The sequence below is a fragment of the Salvelinus sp. IW2-2015 genome, unplaced genomic scaffold, assembly GCF_002910315.2.
Source record: "Salvelinus sp. IW2-2015 unplaced genomic scaffold, ASM291031v2 Un_scaffold2680, whole genome shotgun sequence".
Classification (NCBI taxonomy): Eukaryota; Metazoa; Chordata; class Actinopteri; order Salmoniformes; family Salmonidae; genus Salvelinus; species Salvelinus sp. IW2-2015.
The window spans coordinates 22,679-44,744 of NW_019943986.1; the positions used below are offsets into that span (position 1 = coordinate 22,679).

The 22,066-nt window shown below is 42.3% G+C and overlaps 1 protein-coding gene and 1 pseudogene across 1 annotated transcript; one reads left to right on the plus strand and one right to left on the minus strand.

Moving 5' to 3' along the window:
* Window positions 1–727: 727 nt before the first annotated feature.
* Window positions 728–12,451, minus strand: LOC112074549 (complement C1s subcomponent). The gene is made up of 11 exons (XM_024141704.2): window positions 12,346–12,451; window positions 10,610–10,808; window positions 9,847–10,027; window positions 9,580–9,705; window positions 8,822–9,015; window positions 8,219–8,369; window positions 6,771–6,886; window positions 6,517–6,583; window positions 2,733–2,864; window positions 2,447–2,521; window positions 728–1,873 (listed from the first exon to the last, which is right to left on the minus strand). The coding sequence occupies exons 1-11, from the start codon at window positions 12,357–12,359 to the stop codon at window positions 1,041–1,043; spliced, it is 2,088 nt and encodes a 695-aa protein (XP_023997472.1). The 5' UTR covers window positions 12,360–12,451; the 3' UTR covers window positions 728–1,040.
* Window positions 12,452–12,542: 91 nt separating this feature from the next.
* Window positions 12,543–21,355, plus strand: LOC112074550 (tumor necrosis factor receptor superfamily member 5-like; annotated as a pseudogene).
* Window positions 21,356–22,066: the final 711 nt, after the last annotated feature.

Consider the following 22,066-nt stretch of genomic DNA (forward strand, 5'->3'; position numbering starts at 1 on the left):
GGACCTCTATACCAGGCGGTGTCAGAGGAAGGCCCTAACAATAGTCAAAAACTCCAGCCACCCTAGTCATAGACTGTTCTCTCTGCTACCACACAGCAAGTGGTACCGGAGCGACAAGTCTAGGTCCAAGAGGCTTCTAAACAGCTTCTACCCCCAAGCCATAAGACTCCTGAACATGAACCCAGACCATTTGCATTGCCCCCTCCCCTCTCCACACCACTGCCACTCTCTGTTGTCATCTATGCATAGTCACTTTAATTAACTCTACCTACATGTACATACTACCTCAACTAACCCCCACACATTGACTCTGTACCGGCACCGCCCTGTAGGTATTGTTCTTTTTTACTGCTGCTCTTTAATTACTTGTTACTTTTATCTCTTATTCTTATCTGTATTTTTTGAAACTGCACTGTTGGTTAGGGGCTCGTAAGTAAGCATTTCACTGTAAGGTCTACTATACCTGTTGTATTCTGCGCATGTGATAATACAATTTGATTTGATTTGAAAACAGGCTACAAAAAAAAGCTAGACAGGAAGGACTCAAAACAGCCCTGAATGACGGGTCGCCACTGCAAATACAAATAAAATACAGAAACCGAGCCTAAAACCACAGAGAGCGAGCAATGAAGACGTAGAGGCACAGTAGAAATGGGGGAGGAGAGAAAATAGGGTATCAACATTTAATTGAGAGTTTGATTGAAGACAAACATTCAGACAAGTTATCAAATCATGTTTTTATTTGGGTTTGTCAATCAGGGTTACATTGTGAAGCATTATTCACAACCATGAATAAAAGGCACAGCAGTATGTTTTGTGATTTTGCCACAGAGTAGAGACTTTATTCAGACATGACAGGATGGTATTGTCTGTATACTGAAGTTACATTTAACACTGAACTAAAAGAACACAAGTCATTTATAGAACCAGACTGGTTTTATAAAAAGTGAAAGTATTGGAAATAATTAGCATGCAATTATGATTATGGAGGTTAGGAGTTGACTAGTATGTTTTACTATTCTTAGTCTTCTTTACTGTTTTTACCCCTGCTCTTCTCTCTCTATGGTCTTCTTGATCCAGTCTAAGTAATTCTCCACTTTTGTGTAGTAACCCTTTTTAGAATCCTTTCCCAGTTCACAAAGGGAACCCCAGGACACAATGCCTCTCAGACGATATGGCCCTCTGTTGTTCTTGTTCCCTAATCCCAGCATAGGGAGAAATAATGGACCCCCACTATCCCCCTTGCAGCTATCTGTCCCATCACCCCCTGCACAGAACATGTTCTCAGTGAAAACCATTGGCTTGGTAATAGACAACACAGGTGTATCCTCACAAATAATTTTGGGGTATCTTCCCACAGATGTGTGAAGCAAGAATTTGCTTTTATCCAAAATTTTGGTTTCATGTTTATTCTCTGTCCCACCCCACCCTGAAACAGTGCCTTGTTGATGCTCTTTGAATCCTCCATCAGCCTCAGGCAGGCATATGGGGAGAACATTGGGCCCTAACTTCACCCTGGAAGACATTCTGATGAGAGCTATGTCGTTGTCGTAGTTTGTGCGTTCATCACCAGCTATGCCCTTCATGTAGTCAGGGTGAATGATAATCTTATCCGTTACCATGATAACCACYTTAGGATCAGTATCTTTTGCTTTTGTCCCATCTATCAGCCCCCCGAAAAATGTAAGCTTGCTTTCTTCGTTGCCATCCACTACATGAGCTGCTGTGATGGCCCACCGGTCATTGATCAGGGATGCTCCTCCTCTTTTGGGCTGTTTAGTGAGAAGCTGCCAGGGTATCTCTCCCATCTTCGCCTGGCTGCCCCCCAAAATTCTTCCAAAGCTGGAAATATCTGTTTCTGTCTTCCCACACACTAGAAGATAGACAATCCAGAACAATACACTGGATCATTGATAGTGTAACTCCAGTTATACTGTACTGTCATCGACCCAGTGTTAGGGAAGCTACTGTGAAAATATAGTTTACCAAGCTACAAATTACTTCTCACTGGAAGAAGGTAAGCTACACGAAAGTTACCCTTAGTTTACTTAACTAAAGTTACTTTGAAAAGTAGTTCACTACATAAAAACAACTTAGMGGAAAATGATCATAACTAAATGTGAAATGTCATAAACTACAAATTGCAAGAAAAGCTTACTCTGGAGTCATGTTAACAGAATGTGTAATTAAGCCTATTAAACACAAGTTTCAAGTGAGAATTAAGCAGGTCTAAAAAAAAATCTTACTAAAAAAGTTGTGTATTTCCAGTAGTTAGCTACACAGCTACATGGTAAAAAAAAATATATATTGTAAACACTATCAAGATTTGAATTTAGTTAAATTACCACCAAGCTACTGCAAAATGTAGTTAAAATACTAGTTGAACTACATATAGTTCATTACTCCACAACACTGCGTACACCTGATAAATGATAGTGAGGCATACCTTCGATGCACTTTGGTAACTTTTCTTGGCCCTTGACCGATGTCCACGTACCACTGGCATCACAGATGTACTTCTCTGTAGGAATAGAAGGGAGGTAAGAGCACAGGTAGGGTAGATAGTGATGGCATGTGTAGCGGGCTCAGAAAGCATAGGGCAGGTATACTGAAGATACTGTATAGAAATGATCAGGGAAGGAGGGATGGAAGAAAGGAGGAGGTTTACATAAAAAGTGAAAGAAAAAGCTGGCAGCTGCAGTTGTAGGTAAAAAAAGACTGTATGGACTAACCGTCTCCCTCCAGTGTGTAGTATTTGGATTCACACTTGAACTGGACATTGTCACGAAACAGAGTGCTTGGATCCTTGTCCACCAGTTGAAGGGCCTCATCACTAGAAGTGTCTGGTTCTCCACAATCCACAGCTAGAGTGAACCAGACATACAGAGCAAACCAACGTTTGACAAATTCCAAAACAAATTGCTTTAAAAGATAAAATAACTTTATGAAAATGCAACAGTCCTGGACATCGTTTCCCAGAGCCTTCATAGCGTTAAGATCATTGTTAGAACCATCGTAAGATGTATCTGTAGTAGCTGATCTATTTCTCAGAACCTTCATTAGTAACGTTCTTCTTAAAAACCATTGCACATCTGCAAGTGATCCAGACCACTTGTAGAGCAGCCAAGGTGCATCGTTTGATGTTTTTTGACCTTCCGAGTCAATTTATTCACAGAATATCTCCACTACACATAGAATCAATATGTTTAGGCTAGGTACTGTATGTATATATAGGTACAACATGACATGCATTTATTTATGTCAGATGGTTACTGTCTGCTACACACATATAGACGTACAGAAGGAGGGTAATTCGATCATTTTCGATCCAAATATTTTGTAAAGACTAGCATTATATTGTTAGATTACAGGAGTAACTCTGGTAGACCTGAAACAGTCTTCCTCACCTCAAGTTCAACTGTAGGAGCCAGTTGAAACGCCGGGGTGCACTGCCTTCATATCATAGGCCTGCAGTAACTAAAGCTTAATGATAGCCACACCATACCAAACCACAAACGTTTCTAAACTTTATTAGGGTAATATCAAGCCATTGTTCATATGAAAACTACAAGTATAGGAGCAAATGTAAACCAAGGGGAAAATCGCACTACCCTCCCCTGTACCCTCCTCTGTGCCCACCCCTCCCCCAAGTAAATTTCGACCTGTCCCTTAGCGAACGTTCTCTCTACGTGCTTGTTTGGGAAACACTCTTACAAAGTTGGCTCGTAAATAATGATGCAACTGGTATGATCATCGTAATGCTTACATTACATCACAACTGGTATGATCATCGTAATGCTTACATTACATCACAACTGGTATGATCATCGTAATGCTTTACATTACTACAACTGGTATGATCCCGTAATGATTACATTACATCACAACTGGTATGATCATCGTAATGCTTACATTACATCACAACTGGTATGATCATCGTAATGCTTACATTACATCACAACTGGTACGATCATCGTAATGCTCACATTACATCACAACTGGTACGATCATCGTAATGCTCACATTACATCACAACTGGGAAACGAGGCCCAGGGTATTATTACTCAAAGCAAGATCAGCAAGAATGTTCATAAGGATGATCAACATGGATGGTATTTATTCATTCTTGAATTGCAGTGGTAAATGCTGTCCCTTGACTTTGTTATTTAAAAAAAGTCCTTATATTACAAAATATGTGTCTGCATTTTAGAAACTACTGTGGGCTAACAAATTGGCTTGTCTCACTGGGGATGTAGAGGTGTAGTGACATGTTGGGGATTCAGAGATATCTATCTATTATTTTTTTAATGCTATACAGTGAACAAAAGTATTTTCATATARTATATAGATAAATAAAACAAAGAAGGCTAGTAAAGAAATGTTTTTACTAGTGTAATGTATGTTTTACCACCTTGAAAATCACTATACRWAAAATGCTGGGTTGTTTGGATGACCCAACTGCTGGGTTGCAGGCATTGGGTCACTTAGTTTGGTTTATTTCTTTAAAAAGAGCTAGGTTTGATTGTTAATCCTGGGTTATTGATGCTGGGTTATTGAGATATGATATGACTCAGTGGGTGGGTTAATTCTCTTGCCAAATCCAAAAGATCAAAGTGATCCGGCAAGCTCGTGAATGAGTATTGTTGCAGCTGTGTAACAAGTTTACCAGACAAAAGGCGCTCAGTGGAATTACTTTTGACAGACAAATGGGCAAAACATTGTGGCTGACCAAAGACGGTGAGTAAAAAGCTAGCTAGCTAACATGACAAATTATCGCTTCAGGTTAAATAGACCTAGTTATCATAATTACGTATTATCTCAGTCATTGACAATTTTAGATCATCTTATTTAGAATGAGTCTAGGTTCTGTAGGTATTGTTGCTTTGAGGTCACGGTTCGGTTTCCGCTAAAGCGGAATAATTCAATTACAAAAGTTACTGTAGTAAATTATTGTTTATTTAAGAAAATACAAGGTGTTAATATACCTGATTCCATATATGACCATGAGTCATATAATGCAGATGAGAGCACCATCAGGAATATAAACACTTTGTATTTTCTTAAATGAAAACACGATTGCTCATCGACAACAACACTAACATAAGGTGCAAGATGCATGTGAAATCAATATGAAAATCCCTGGTAATCCCTACTGCATCTGATCTGGCGGACTAACTAAGCAAAAATGCTTTGTTTGTAAATTATGTCTGAGTGTTGGAGTGTGCCTCTGGCTATCGGTAAATTTAAAAAACAAGAAAATCGTGCCCGTCTGGTTTGCTTAATATAAGGAATTTGAAATCATTTATATTTTTACTTTTGATACTTAAGTTTATTTTAACAATACCATTTACTTTTGATACAGAAGTATATTTAAAACCAAATACTTTTAGACTTTTACTCAAGTAGTATATACTTGGTGACTTTCACTTATACTGGAGTCATTTTCTATTAAGTTATCTTTACTTTTGCTCAAGTATGACAATTGAGTACTTTATCCACCACTGTAGGCCTATGCTATAATGCTTTCTTATGCACACTTGTGTGACTCTCAAAAAGGGGGCGTCTGTAGCACTTCTCATTTCCCACTCCGGGATAATGTGATTGGCTCTCACCATTAAGTAGCTCTCTTGGTGCTTTCAAGACAACTGAAGAAAAAACTAGATCAAATCATGACGTCACTGAACTTCAGGTTGGATTTTTCTCAGTCGGAGCTTGTTTMTTTTTTTGAGTTCCCAGTTGTCTTGAACACACTGAAGTTGGAAGTCGGAGATTTCCCAGTTCCCGTTGTTTTGAACATGTCATAAGTAGCCCTGGTGGTCCATCCATCTGTAGTAGGTGCAACACAGGGTGCATTGGCCAATTCATTGCCAACTTCAGCTTTAGCTTGCTTATATAGAGCGGGTACCACCTGTTTGCTGAAATGGGTACGAGAGGGCGAAGTTTGTTATGAGGCTTGAGCACTTTCACAAGGTGATGAAACCCCCTATTCTTCTCAACCCCGGAGAATGGGCGCATATCCACGGCTATAAACATACCACAGCAGGTTGGTGGCACCCTAATTGGGGAGGACAGGCTCGTGGTAATGGCTGGAGAGGAATAAATGGAATTGTATCAAATACATCAAACATATGGTTTCCATGGTTTCCATGTGTTTGATGTCATTCCATTTGCTCCATTCCAGCCATTATTATGAGCRGTCCTCCAGTGAAACATACCTATCGCTTTTGTAATTTCTTTGGCCCAGTCAGAATCAGCTGTGAAGGGCTGCTTAAATGCAGAGTGGAGACAAAGTTCTACATAACTAGTTCCTGGCTGCCCTTCACAAAAGGAAAGCTTGAAATGCGGCAAGCTCAAATGTCCCCTTAATTCAAGAATGGCCCTCATACGTATATCCATACTTAACTTTTGCTATTTTTCTACACCAGAACATTTTGCGTTACATCTATCAAGAGTGTTAATCGCTGGCTATTTTAATCCTATGAAATACAATTGTAGAGATGGTCTCGTCTCACTCACGTTCACAGCGGTACACAGGACTCCACTCGCCTGTCCTCTGGCATGTCGACTCATACTCTTTGTCACCCTTTGTGAAGAGAYAACACACGTATCTAGTAGTGTACAATCTATTATGTCATATCTTTGAGAACATTCAAATTGTCAAAATGTCTTCAGTTCTTCTACAGCACTAAACTAAGCTCTTGGTTGAATATGAAAGCTAACTGAACCCTTTTATTGCCTCTTGTGAACTTACAGTACTGTAGCCTACTCACTGTGTTCAGAACACTGCCTAGGTCGCAGGTCACTGTGACTGTGTCACCTTGGTGATATTTAGGTTGCTGTGGGGCTAAGGTGGAGTTGGAGGTCACAATCSCTCTGCAGGTCTTTGCTGCAATGAAACAAGTCCTAAGTCATCACTTTATTTTGATCCATTATACAGTGCCTTCAGAAAGGATTCAACCCCCTTGACTTTTTCCACATTTTGTTGTGTTACAGCATGAATTTAAAATTGATTACATTTAGATTTCGTGTCACTAATCTACACACAATATTCCATAATGTCAAAGTGGAATGTTGTTTTTAGAAAATACAAATTAAAAATAAAAATGAAAAGCTGAAATGTCTTGAGTCAATAAGTATTCAACCTCTTTGTTATGACAAGCCCAAATAAGTTCAGGAGTTAAACATGTGCTTACAAATACACATAATAAGTTGCCCGTGTAACAATATAACTTTAGTTCGTCCCCTCGCGTGAACCAGGCACCCTCTGCACACATCAACAACAGTCACCCATGAAGCATCGTTACCCATCGCTCCACAAAAGCCGCGGCCCTTGCAGAGCAAGGTGCAACACTACTTCTAGGTTTCAGAGCAAGTGACGTAACTGATTGAAACGCTAGTAGCTGTCTCTTATACACATCTAGATGTGTATAAGAGACAGACCTCCTCCTTTTCCGCAGCAGCCAGTGATCCGGGTCACGGCACCAATGTAACAGTATAACTTTAGTACGTCCCCTCGCCCCGACACGGGCGCGAACCAGGGACCCTCTGCACACATCAACAACTGACACCCACGAAGCGTCGTTACCCATCGCTCCACAAAAGCCGCGGCCCTTGCAGAGCAAGGTGCAACACTACTTCTAGGTTTCAGAGCAAGTGACGTAACTGATTGAAACGCTAGTAGCGCGTACCCGCTAACTAGCTAGCCATTTCACATCCGTTACACTCACCCCCCTTTCGACCTCCTCCTTTTCCGCAGCAGCCAGTGATCCGGGTCACGGCACCAATGTAACAGTATAACTTTAGTACGTCCCCTCGCCCCGACACGGGCGCGAACCAGGGACCCTCTGCACACATCAACAACTGACACCCACGAAGCGTCGTTACCCATCGCTCCACAAAAGCCGCGGCCCTTGCAGAGCAAGGTGCAACACTACTTCTAGGTTTCAGAGCAAGTGACGTAACTGATTGAAACGCTAGTAGCGCGTACCCGCTAACTAGCTAGCCATTTCACATCCGTTACACTTGTAACGCCATCCACACGTGAAATGTCACTTAGAATAAAAGCATCTGCTAAAGGGTATGTATGTTACATGATTTAATCCAGAAATGTGCTTTATTTATGTATAAAAGTTGTCGTTTTTCAGTTATCATGTGCATATTATTTAATGGATAATGAGTAGTTTCCTAAAAGCGTACATGACCCTATAGAAAGCCTTACTTGTGGTTCTGTAGTGGATAGTGAAGCCATTGTTGGAGCCCTGTCCGTCAGAGTTGAAGAGAATGCGGGCGTGGTGTGACCCAGTGCGGAGGGGAGGGGAGGGGGGCACACGGCCACAGAATGGCCCCTGAGTCCCAGCGGAAGTCTCAACCTGAAAACAACAGAATATGTTGTACCGGGAAAACAGGATATGTACTGTATCAGAAATACTGTGAGACTACAAGGTGAGAGGGGGACATTGTTGTTGAAGCATATTCAGTGACCTTGAAATGTAGTTGATTGGTTTAATGTCCTCCTATTCACTGTGAAGGTGACGGCCACTTCCYRTACCAGATGCCTTTTATCAAGTTTTTACTCTAGACCATTGCGCTACGTTTTAAAAACTACAAGGCTGAGGGGGTAGTCACTTCCTGGTTACTTTCACAGCGTATGTCAGGTGCAAATCTTGTGAAAGGGATTGGTCACCTTCATGGGAGGGTGCACAGCATAATGTAGGAATTTCACAGAACTTACACATAGTAATAGTGAGAATCAGCAGAGTTTTCCTTGACCACATGACCTAAGAAAAACTCTAGGCCCTATTTATAGGCTACAGCTACTCACCATGAGTGTGTCCACACACTGTCCGTCTGGCCCCTGCTCCACATCAAACTCCCCAGTGAAGTGTAGGAGCAGCTCCAGGTTGTCCTCTACTGACAGGATGTAGGAGCAGTGGGCATGCTCAGCATATGGGCCGGGCCGAGACGGACTGGATATCACACCACGCAGCGAGCCGGACAGGTCCTCAGTGCAACTCACTGTGGTAGAGACGTATGATCAATAACATGACCCTCATTGTCATCATCATCATCATCAGAGGGATGGTGTTGTATCATGAAGTCGGTAGCTGTACGAGCAACAAGTAGTAACGCCATCGCATCTTTGTCGTTATTAATACAATTTGCATCATCATTATACTTCATTCTTCATCATTCTCTCTTTGTTTTCATTTCCCCTTAGTGCTTCTCCTTCTTGCTCTCCTCTGCTCATTCTGTCTTTCACTTCCTCTTTCCCCGTCCCTTCCCGTCTCTCTGTCTCTCTGTCTCTCTCTCTCWATTCAAGGGGCTTTATTGGCATGGGAAACATATGTTAACATTGCCAAAGCAAGTGAAGTAGATYATAAACAAAAGTTTATTGAAATTAACAATAAAAATGAACAGTAAGCATTACACCCATAGAAGTTCCAAAAGAATAAAGACATTACAAATGTCATATTATGTATATATACAGTGTTCTCTCGCTCTCTCGTCTGTCTCTCTTTCTCTCTCTTTCTCTCTCTCGGTCTCTATCTCCCTCTATCCCTCGTCTCTGTCTCTCTATACCTGTGCAGGTGTGTCCGTCTGTGTCCAGGTGGTAACCAAGGCGACAGGAGCAGAGGTAYCCTCCAATGTAGTTGTGGCAGAACTGGGTACATCCGTTATCTGGGTCCTCCTCACACTCATCAAAGTCTGTTAGAAGACAACATATGTCTGACTAAGTTCATTGGTTACATGAGGTAATGCAACAACAACAAAAAAATACAATTTCATCATAGTCGAAGAGAAATACAGCAATGCTTTATGAAACAATGCTCCCTTTCTCCTCCTCACCTTGCAGCATGTAAAAGCCTCTGAAGCCAGTGTGTCTCTTGGTGTTGGAGTAGTCAGAGCGGAACGAGAGAGAGAGGCAGCCCTCCACGGAGGAAAGGAGTGAGGGATTGATTGTAGAATCAAGGTCCTCAAACGACATTTCACCACATTGAAGGGCTATGTGCTTTCCATCTGCAAAGATCTAACAGAGGGATGAGAGGAGATAACTCTTTAAAAAACACATGGACACCTTAGGATTACTAATTGTGACATCTAATATCCCTCCCATTCCCACCCCAATAACAGTAATAATAGATTACTTTTTGCCATATCTCAAAGTATGTTACATTACAGTAAAAGTGTCATCCTTGAGTCAGTGACACCTGACTTTAACCAATGGATTGTTCATGCTATGTATTGGCCAATGAGAGGATTTGAAGCTACCAGTCGGCCATAATTGCACTCCCCAGAAGAAGCAGTCCTCCATATGAATGAATAGAATTCTACGGTGTTTCAAGGACAAAATGTATTTAAGTATGCTTTAAGGAAAATGTTTTATTTTTATGTTTAGTTCACATAATATAATTTAAAAGTATGCATTAAGTTGACTGCAATATAATAAGCATGGCAAAAACAAATGTAGAAATTAATAAATGCATTTCTATAGCTTCCAAAACAATTTTTACACTGGTGGGGGAGTGCCAAGATGGAGGCTTCAAAACAACATCTCCTATCAGTCATATAGTGTATATATAAATAATTGCCTTTAACCCTTCACACTGACCTCCAGGGCGTCGTTCTCGCAGCCATCACTGTCCTCCATGTCCAGGTGTGTCAGCCTGAGGGCGAGGGTGTGGCCGGGAGGGGCACACCTGCTCCAGTTCAGACTGGCATCAGGTGGGTAACCACGGGGATAGCCTGGAGACTCCACCCACCCCGAGAGCATCGAGATGGCACAGAGGGGCAGGAGGAACAGACAGAGGCTGGGAGAGGACGAAGACAGAAACAGAGGGGGGAGAGGACGAAGACAGAAAGAGAGAGAGGGGAGAGGACGAAGACAGAAACAGAGGGGGAGAGGACGAAGACAGAAACAGAGGGGGGAGAGGACGAAGACAGAAGAGAGAGAGGGGAAGAGGACGAAGACAGAAACAGAGGGGGGAGAGGACGAAGACAGAAAGAGAGTGGGGAGAGGACGAAGACAGAAACGGGGGAGGACAAAGACAGAAAGAGAGTGGGGGGAGAGGACGAAGACAGAAACAGAGGGGGGAGAGGACGAAGACAAAAAGAGAGTGGGGAGAGGACGAAGACAGAAACGGGGGAGGACAAAGACAGAAAGAGAGTGGGGGGGAGAAAGACGAAGACAGAAAGAGGGGGGGATGAAGAGAAAGGGGGAGAGGATGAAGACAGAAAGAGAGAGGGGTAGAGGACAGAAAGAAAGAGAGGGGGGAGAGGACAAAGACAGAAATAGGGGGGATGAAGATAGAAAGGGGGGAGAGGACGAAGACGGAAAGAGAGAGAGGAGGAGAGAAGGGAGAGAAAGTGTTAAAGGAATTTTGATTCCTGTTTATCAACCAATTCAATTAAAACATTCTGCCCATAAATAAGAATTTGTAAGATAATTATCAGCCAAATGGACAGAAAACCAGTCTTAAAATCAATCAATCAATAGCGTTTATTCTCGAGAGTACTGAATCATAGTACAATTTACATCAGGTTATATAATAAAATGATGTCATAGGTTTTAATGTCCAACCTCCTCTCGGATACAATGGCAATACAGTTCGAGTTCTCATTACTGTCTGCCACCTGTTCAACTATCTACAACCAACTCAAGGTCTTTCCCCTCCCTGGGTAGAGACAAAATGTCCTGTAAGGAACACAGCATTCCAGCCTGTCTGAAGATAACTCCATTCTTTCTAATAAGGAACATATTACACTCAGACTAATAATTATAATAAGTTTCATTCATACAGTAACGTCTAAGTCAAAGGTATACATATTTTAGTCATTAAACACAAAAATCCCGTAACAGAAAGCGAGAGAGAAGGGGGGGCAAAAAGTGGGAGAGATACAGAGAGAAAGATGGGACACAGTCAAAGAGGAGAACAAGAAGATTAACAAAGAGACACCGAGAGAGAAGGAAAGTATGAAGAAAAAGAGAGAATCAATAATATGAACAAATAGAGAGAGAAACAGTCAGACAAACAGAAAGAAAGAACAAGGGTGAGAGATGCATGTGAATATCTGTTCAGACTTACAGTACATATATTATAATATCAGCCCTTATTAACAAATGCTGGGTTCATTTCACACAATCACATCCATTGAGGAAGAAGAAAATTACACCACATATCCCAAGAAGGAAACTGTGAATCACGATCGTTGCATAAGGTCGTCACTTAAAATGTGTTGCTTGTTTTAATATCACTCAGTGCTGTATAAATGCAGGGAGATGAGCTTACATATTATATTTGTGTTTATATTCTGTTTGATAAGAAATTATGAAAAATCATTACATACCTCACTCCTAGCATGGTGAGGAAGTGATCACTTCTGCCTCAGCAAATAAACAAACTCACTGTCTTTCTCTTTTCTTGCTATTTCACTTTGACTCTCTCCCTCTAACCCCTCCCACTGGGCACAGACGTCAATTCAACACCTATTCCACGTTGAGAGAGAGAGAGAACTTTACTGTTAATTTTTGAGTGTTTATTTCACTTTTGTTTATTATCTTTTCCACGTGCTTTGGCAATGTAAACATGTTTCCCATGCCAAAAAAATGAATTGAATTGACAGAGAAAGAGAGAGTGCATAGAGAGTGAGGGAGAGAGAGAGAGAAGAAGGAAGGAAGAGAGTCAGGGGTATATATTTCTGTCTTCATCTACTCATCATCTAAACACATCTCTCACATCAGCAGCATTACAACACTATCGGGACAAAGGTTCAGTAAAGCAATTAAGGGAGAGAGAGTGACGGGAAGGGGTGGAGTGGTCAGGGGAAGTATCTTATTGTGTTGGTGTGTATTGTGTGCCACATCTGGACATACTGATCTGGAGACAGTGCCAAAAGCAGCCTCTAGAATCCTCCTCTCTGCAGCTAGTTTACACGGTCCAGAACAGTGCACCTCGTGCCAGAGAGGGAGGGCAGGAAGGAAAGGGGGGGAGAGAGAGAGAGAGAGAGAGAGAGAGAAGCACAGGGCAGATGAGGGTCATCGGGGCTTTCCGCTGTGGAGGGCAAGCGAGGCGGAAAGAGGTGGGTGAGAGAGGCGAGGAAGCAGCTCTATATTCTCACTGAGAGAACGAAGGAGACAGCAGAGGAGAAGACAAAGAGTGAGTGATACTTCAGCGGAAGAAAGAAGTAAAAGTCAGAAATAGTGATAGAGAACAAGAGAGAGCTAGAGACAGAGAGGCGGAGTGTGAAAGGATATACATTCAACTGAGACCAGTGGATCAACAACATTAATGGTGAAGAAGAATGTTTTACTTGAATAGTAACGATTTTACAGAGGAGAATTACTGAAAAACAAACTTTATGATAGTCAACATTTTAACAAAGAGACTATCATCAAATGGACTAGAGATGACTGGATTGGGATGCAAAACTGAGGAATACCTTCATGATGCTTCTGGGGTGGAAAGGTGCTGTGAGCGTTGTCGTAAAGGTCAGTGACTACTGGTGTGTTTCTGTTGTTCAGGTGGCTGTTGGAGCAAGATGTCTGAAAGACCAGCGTTATACATGTGCCACATATACACATTCTATTATACAGTGGGGCAAAAAAGTATTTAGTCAGCCACCAATTGTGCAAGTTCTCCCACTTAAGATGAGAGACTATGACAGACAAAATGTGACAGACAAAAAGAGAAGAAAAAAAATCCAGAAAATTACATTGTAGGATTTTTAATGAATTTATTTGCAAATTATGGTGGAAAATAAGTATTTGGTCAATAACAAAAGTTTCTCAATATTGTACTTTGTTATATACCCTTTGTTGGCAATGACAAAGGTCAAACGTTTTCTGTAAGTCTTCACAAGGTTTTCACACACTGTTGCTGGTATTTTGGCCCATTCCTCCATGCAGATCTCCTCTAGAGCAGTGATGTTTTGGGGCTGTTGCTGGGCAACACGGACTTTCAACTCCCTCCAAAGATTTTCTATGGGGTTGAGATCTGGAGACTGGCAGGCCACTCCAGGACCTTGAAATGCTTCTTACAAGCCACTCCGTTGCCCGGGCGGTGTGTTTGGGATCATTGTCATGCTGAAAGACCCAGCCACGTTTCATCTTCAATGCCCTTGCTGATGGAAGGAGATTTTCACTCAAAATCTCACGATACATGGCCCCATTCATTCTTTCTTTACACGGATCAGTCGTCCTGTCCCTTTGCAGAAAAACAGCCCCAAAGCATGATGTTTCCACCCCCATGCTTCACAGTAGGTATGGTGTTCTTTGGATGCAACTAGCATTCTTTGTCCTCCAAACACGACGAGTTGAGTTTTTACCAAAAAGTTCTATTTTGGTTTCATCTGACATCTCCCAATCTTCTTCTGGATCATCCAAATGCTCTCTAGCAAACTTCAGACAGGCCTGGACATGTACTGGCTTAAGCAGGGGACACGTCTGGCACTGCAGGATTTGAGTCCCTGGCGGCGTAGTGTGTACTGATGGTAGGCTTTGTTACTTTGGTCCCAACTCTCTGCAGGTCATTCACTAGGTCCCCCCGTGTGGTTCTGGGATTTTTGCTCACCGTTCTTGTGATCGTTTTGACCCCACGGGGTGAGATCTTGCGTGGAGCCCCAGATCGAGGGAGATTATCAGTGGTCTTGTATGTCTTCCATTTCCTAATAATTGCTCCCACAGTTGATTTTTCAAACCAAGCTGCTTACCTATTGCAGATTCAGTCTTCCCAGCCTGGTGCAGGTCTACAATTTTGTTTCTGGTGTCCTTTGACAGCTCTTTGGTCTTGGCCATAGTGGAGTTTGGAGTTGTGACTGTTTTGAGGTTGTGGACAGGTGTCTTTATACTGATAACAAGTTCAAACAGGTGCCATTAATACAGGTAACGAGTGGAGGACAAGAGGAGCCTCTTAAAGAAGAAGTTACAGGTCTGTTAGAGCCAGAAATCTGCTTGTTTGTAGGTGACCAAATACATATTTTCCACCATCATTTGCAAATAAATTCATTAAAAAATCCTACAATGTGATTTTGGATTTTTTTTCTCATTTTGTCTGTCATAGTTGAAGTGTACCATGATGAAATTACAGCCTCTCTCATCTTTAAGGGGAGAACTTGCACAATGGTGGCTGACTAAATATTTTTTGCCCCACTGTATGTATTCACTGTACATTGCTTTGTCTGCTACATGACCATATATCAAATGATGAACTGCAGTATAGAGGGGAAAACAGCAGTCCTTTATCTCTACAACACTACAGAACACCAAAGGAGGCTGCTGAGGGAGGACGGCTCATAATAATGGCTTGAGCGGCACAAATGGAATGGCATCAAACACATGGAAAACATTGTTTGATGTTGATGATAACATTCCACTCATTCCGCTCCAGCCATTACACGAGCCACGTCCTCCCCAATTAAGATGCCACCAACCTCCTGTGATTGAACATGTTACTATGGACAGCATATACTGTGGCCTATTATAGGGGTATGGATGATCACATTTCTCTGTCATTCTCTCTTTCCCAACCTCCAATCCAGGACAGTATGTTCGCACCGACTGTGGCAAGTCTACAAAAACAGAGTGTGAAACCTGTCAACATAAATACTACACTGCTGAATTAAAACTCTTGAAAAATGTCTACCTGTAGGGTCTGCCACTCCAGTAAGTCCCCCCTCTTCCTCCCTCCTCCCTCTGTCCCTTCCTCCTCCTTATCTGACAGTTCTACTCATTGTTCTCCTGTCTCCTTAAAATCATTAATTTTTGATCTGACTCATTCTCTCTCTCTCTCTCTCCCACTCCTGCTCTCTCTCTCTCTCCCCCCCACCCTGCTCTCATCTCTCCATTCTCTCTCTCTCCCCCACCCTGTTCTCTCTCTCTCTCTCTCTCTCTCTCTCTCTCTCTCTCTCTCTCTCTCGTCCTTCTCTCTCTCTCTCTCTCTCTATTATTTTCTCTCTCTCCTCCCCCACCCCTGCTCTCTCTCTCTCTCATTCTCTCTGTCTCTCACTCGCTCTCCCTCGACCGCTCTCTTTCTCTTCACTTCCATCCCCTCTCTCTACTCCACCCCCTCTCTCTCTCACTCTCTTGATCTTGCATCACTCTCTCTCTATCCCACCTCTCTCCTCATCTTGCGATCCCCTCTCTCTATCCCACCTCTCTCCTCATCTTTCCATCCCCTCTCTCTATCCCACCTCTCTCCTCATCTCTCTCTTGAACGTATCATTATTTTCACCTCACTTAATTTTTTTTGCCCTCTCCCACTCAATACCCCAACTCTCCCTCTACCGTCCTCTCTCCCACTCTTTCTCTCCCTTCTCTTCTCTCCGTCTCTCTCTCCCTCTCTCAGGCAATAACCAGAGGGTATTGTGGGAGTGTGAAGCCAGTAGTGACAGGCAATGTGTGTGTAAGACTGGTTTCTACTGTACAGACAATGAATGTGAACACTGCCTACCTGTGAAGCTGTGCTCTCTGGGTTCAGGGGTTGTGAATCAAGGTGAGAACTGCCTCCTCACCTCTACCCCACAGGAGGTTGGTGGCACCTTAATTGGGGAGGACATGCTCGTGATAATGTTGGTTTGATGCCATTCCATTTGCTCCGTTCCAGACGTTACTAAGGGCCGTCCTCCCCTCAGCAGCCTCCTCACCTCTACACTCTGTTCTAATATGACAGACCATTGCCTCTGATGAGCTGACCATAAGTTGGAGATACTAAGGCTGGTATTGAAAAGACACCTGACAAAAAAATCTGAGTCTGTAGTCTAATAAGATGCACTCAGGGTCAATGTTTAAACCACTGTGGGCCTTTGGCAGTACAAAACATCTTATTACGGTGCTTGTATAATCTGCTGGATGTGTGTACTTTACTTTGAGCAGCTGACATGTGACACCTGTTCCTAAATCCCCCAGCCACCCGCCAGAATGACACAGTCTGTGCTCCGTGCCTACCTGGGACCTATAACAGTGTCAACGATGCCATCACACACTGCCAATCACACACCAGGTCAGAACCCTTCACACAAAGTGGCTCTGATTTCTATCGAAAGTCAACTCAGTAGGTGCATTTGGTTGGCATGAAACGTTTGACATTTTTATACAATTGTGGGACAGTGGGGTTAACTGTGGCGTTAAACTCCTTTCTCTGTTTCACAATCACTTTCTTTCCTGTCTCAGGTGTGGGGACCTAGGGAAGGAGGTGAAAAGTGCTGGGACTGAGACGACCGATGCTGTGTGTGGTGCCTTCATATCTCGTAGGTCTAATAGCATCTCCTTTTATTGCACAGTAGTATAGAATATATAGAAAACTAGATGGTATATATNTGCTGTGTGTGGTGCCTTCATATCTCGTAGGTCTAATAGCATCTCCTTTTATTGCACAGTAGTATAGAATATATAGAAAACTAGATGGTATATATGGCATTTTACCAATATTTCTTCCACCTCCCCTCTTTCTCTCTTCATTGAATGATTTATTGACATAAGTAATGTACATCTAATACTGTAAACAAGATTAGAGCACATTGCATTCTCCCTCAGAAATGGTTCAGATATATACATAGATTTGCTGGGTGTTAGGTTGTTTTGATTGATCCTATCTCTCTCTCCCTCTTTGTCCCTCTCTCTCCCCCCGTCCCTTTCTCTGTCTCTCTCGCTCTCTCTCTTTGTCCCTCTGTCTCTCTCTCCCCGTCCCTCTCTCTCCCCATCCCGCTCCATCAGGGTGTCCCTGGATACTACCTACCAGTCTGTGGGCGGGACTAGTGGTGACCTCACTCATCATAATCRTGATCTGCATCTATTGGAGGGCCAAGCATCAATCATACATGCCAGGTGTGTATATCATCACTGCCAACGCCCAAATAGTGTGTGTTTGTGCACTCATCGTGGATTTGATGTAAGCATTGGCTAGAGGGAGTTGCCACCATATTCCAGGGACTCTCTCTTTGTACTGTAGAACAAGTTTTAGGTATTTACTAAGACATTACAATGAAACATTTTAATAACACTGAAAAATAGGGTTGTTGGTCAGGAGCGATGTAGGTGTGGCAGGGTAGGCTTCTTGGGCAGGCTCACATTAGACCCCTTGTATGAGTACCTGGTAGGCCACCTCTTGAACGGGCTCAGGTAGGCCCCTTGGACGAGTGCGGGTTGGCCCCTAGGGTGAGCACGGGGTAGCCCAAAGACATGATGAATGGAGACGAAGTCATGCTGTTAGAGCCCGGTCCGGTTGATGGGTGACCAACCACTCCGACACTCCCTACAGTGACCCACTACACAGTCCTTCACATGAAAATGAAACGCTGTCTCTGCCGTGGTAGATGGAAATCTGCTGTAATACACCTGGTAAACATCATCCAACTTGAAGGACCATGAAAAATAAACTAAGGAACCTAGATAGGTCATTGGTTGGATAGATGTCACCAGGAGTACTCGCAAATGACAGAGACAGTGCCAAAGTTCACCTATTTATTGAGGACTCGTGGTTGGACATGGTGAAGTTGGATTTTGTGGGGTTCTGCAACGAAGGAGAGACATCATGAGCAGGTTGCAGAACATACAAGGTGATACGGATAAACCTATTAAACCAATACATCTGAAATAGGAAACAAACTTACTCTTAACACACACAACTGGAAYGAAACTGAGCTATGGCTTGACAGGCTTTAAATACAAACAACAAGTGTGAACGAGCCTATCAGGGCAGTTTCTGATATTATGAACAGGTGTGTGATTTGCATGAGCGAGTCAACAGGTGAAATCAACTTGCCTGATCAAGTCCAGCTCAGCTGTTAGCTCTCACTCTGAGGGCTGGTGTACATACACATTATTAACCTATCAACAACTGTTGTTTCTTCGGAGCATTCAAAAAGCCCCCACTCTTGGTCCCATTTGATAGTTTGGCCTACCAATTGTTAAGTAAATGCTCTTTTCATTTCATCTGTGTGATTTCCCAGCCAGCAGATTTCAGATCATGTACAGTATATATTATCTGGTGACAGATGCAGAGGCAAGGGAGAACTCTTAGTGTGTATTTTCTCCCTACACAGCGACAATATGCATCACATTGTAAAAGTATTAGGTGTCAAGGTGCTAGATGTAATTTGGATTGAATGAAAGGAAACAAGGTCATTGCTTTTCACCGTCAGACGTAGGAAACTCGCCACTTCCTCTAGAGATGAATCAGATCAAAGACAATATGAGTTATAGTGAAACTCGCATGCATTGCTCATTGTTTATGCTCGATCAGGAGCTGAGAGCACAGCACATCAACCAATATGAGTCCAAGTGCAGCTAAAAGTCACAGGAGCTTATATAAGGGGGACATGCTATTGGCTTCTGGTTTATAACATTTATGTTTCAACCTAATATCTCAAACAAAACAGATGTTTGTTGAAACGACTGAGCATAAAATGGAGAGGTGAGAGAACATTGTAGGCACACAGATGATATCTGTTGATCTCAAACTATTCCTCTTTTGAAAAAATGTGTTTGAAATGTTATTTCTAAAGGTTATTTGACATTACATTTCAATCATATATATATATTTAATTCAAATCAAACTAAATGTAGGTTCCACGAATAAATAAACCAGTTGACTACCCTGTGAAGTAGAAATAAGAACAAACGCCTCCGGATTCCATGTTACATCGACTTCATTATCAGTTCTGAAAACTATAGTAGGCATGAAACAAGCTTCTACTGTAGCTTCTTGAGTTTGTGAGACTTGGGGACAAAACCACATCCTGTTCTAGTTGAGCTTGACACGGTTGTTGGAAAACCACATGACACGTTTCACAGCCACGCTAACTCATAGCAAGAAAGCGTTGTGTAAAGTACAAGTGGCGTCACCAGTTGCACCACTTATGTGACTGTCCTTTTTATCAATGCTTCACAGTGCGGTTGGACTTACCCACAATAACAGAAAGTCAGATACAGCATAGTATTGAATGTTGATAGTGCTACTCAGTGATCTCATGTCTGTCTGCCTGTCTGCCTGTTGCTCTAACTCCAGTGCTCCTGTATTCCTGTAGAGCGCACCTCCTTCCTTCGCTCCAGCTGAGCTCAAGTTCCCCACGGAGTGCAACAGCCATTGGAGCCTGGACCGAAAGCCACTGAGCCACTCTTCATCAACACAGGGAAAGTCCCTCAGTGGTAGTTGGAATAGATCACCACAATTACAAATGTACCTCCTCTACTGACAAGAAAGAGGTTCAGTACACCAGACAGTAGGTTGGGTTTGATACTGGCTACAGGTTAGCATTAGCATCATAGAGTGCAGAACATATGAGTGATGGACCCTGGTTACCATGGTTTAAGGGCTCGATTCAATCGATTCCTGAGTGAGCTTTATAGAGCGATTGAAATTTAAAAGGCAGTTTCCACTAAACGCTGTATTTTCGGCTCAATTGGAAATACTTTCAATTTAAAGCACTAAATTATCGCCATAGTACTAATTCGCGACTAATTCGCGATTGAGATAACGATGCACAAATGCTATCCAAAGATAAATTAAATTAACATTTTTTGAACTACCCTTTAAATCATCTTCTGAAAATCGCATCACCAAAAAACACATTGTTTCCATGTGGAGTCGCTATATGTGATAAACCTGTTCATTAGTCTATATACACCATATCCATCACTCATAGTAGTTCTGCAGCTTCCCAATGATCAATAATGTCATGCAATGATCAATAATGCGATGGCTCTCCTCACTTAGAATGGATCAGATGTAATGTAATCTAAACTGAGCTCCCATATAATCAACCATCAGGATGAGCTTTCTCCATTTGCAAGAGCCTAAATCAAATCATTAAAATACAGATGTATTGTTACCTCTATGGCCACGATGAGATGGGCCTGTGTAGGCTTCATGAATGAAATGCAGTACTACGTGACGTTGGAGGGTTATTGTTGTGTGCTCATACTATTTCCATTGTGCATCCCAGCTGTTATTCAGGTAAACGGCTATACCTCAGACTGTGAAGTTGAGGCCGATGCACCATATAACAATGACAACATCAGAGCTTCAGCCAATCGGATCACAGTTATGGAATGAGAGGAAATGACATCAGACCCTCCCGCTACCTATCAAGCCACAGGAAGATGAGTGGCCAGGGACTTAATTCTGATTTTCAATAATATATTTTTTTAATTACTTTTTTCAATGAAAAACCCACATGGGAAAATAACTGAGCAGATTCCTCCTTGACAGTTCCTGGATACAATCCCTTTTTTTAAAGTCTTATCTCTGCAATAAAATATACTGAACTATAAACATCCTCATGAACATTCTGTTTCTTAGGTCATTGAAAAAAACTGTTGGGGAGGGCTTAAATAAAGTGTAACCACTGAGGTCAAATGTCATCATAGCTTCTCTATTTACATTTTTCTAAGGAACTTTCGAAGCCCCCGGCGGCTGGATTTCCCTAACGAAGACGTGTTGTTGTCAGTAGCTTGATATGAACATCACTGTGGTGGAAAAGAGATTGATGAAGTAGATGATATATATAGATATTCATTTTGACTCACAGCATCTGTTCAATGATGTTTTAACCACAGCATTGAAAATTCTGTTAAAACAGTTGACCTTTAGCAAAGTGCAGAATCTAAATGTAACAACACAGTGGACACCGATTAATTGTTTCTCGCCCCTGTAGGATAGGAGTAGCAGCGCTACCATACTTCAAACTGCTTTACCCTGCCCTCTAGTGTTATCAGCTAGCATTACGCTAAATGCAGGCCAACTGAAATCATTGCGGACTGCGTTCGCACAGGCAGCCAAGTCTGATATTTTTTTCCATTGGTCTTTGACCAATAACATCAGATCATTTTCGAGCTGAATCGGATTTGGTCAAAAGACCAATTAGTTTGAAAAAAAATCAGAATTGGGCTGCCTGTGTAAACGCAGCCTTTAGGCACAGACCAAGGGTAAGCACACCTCCCAAATCTAACCAATCGGAGTGATAACGCTGAACTGACTTTCGATCACAGCGTATACTAAATACACATGAAGGGAAGAGTTAGAACATGGGTCCCATAAAAGAGGCAAATCTGTATTTGTAGTGGAGGCATCAG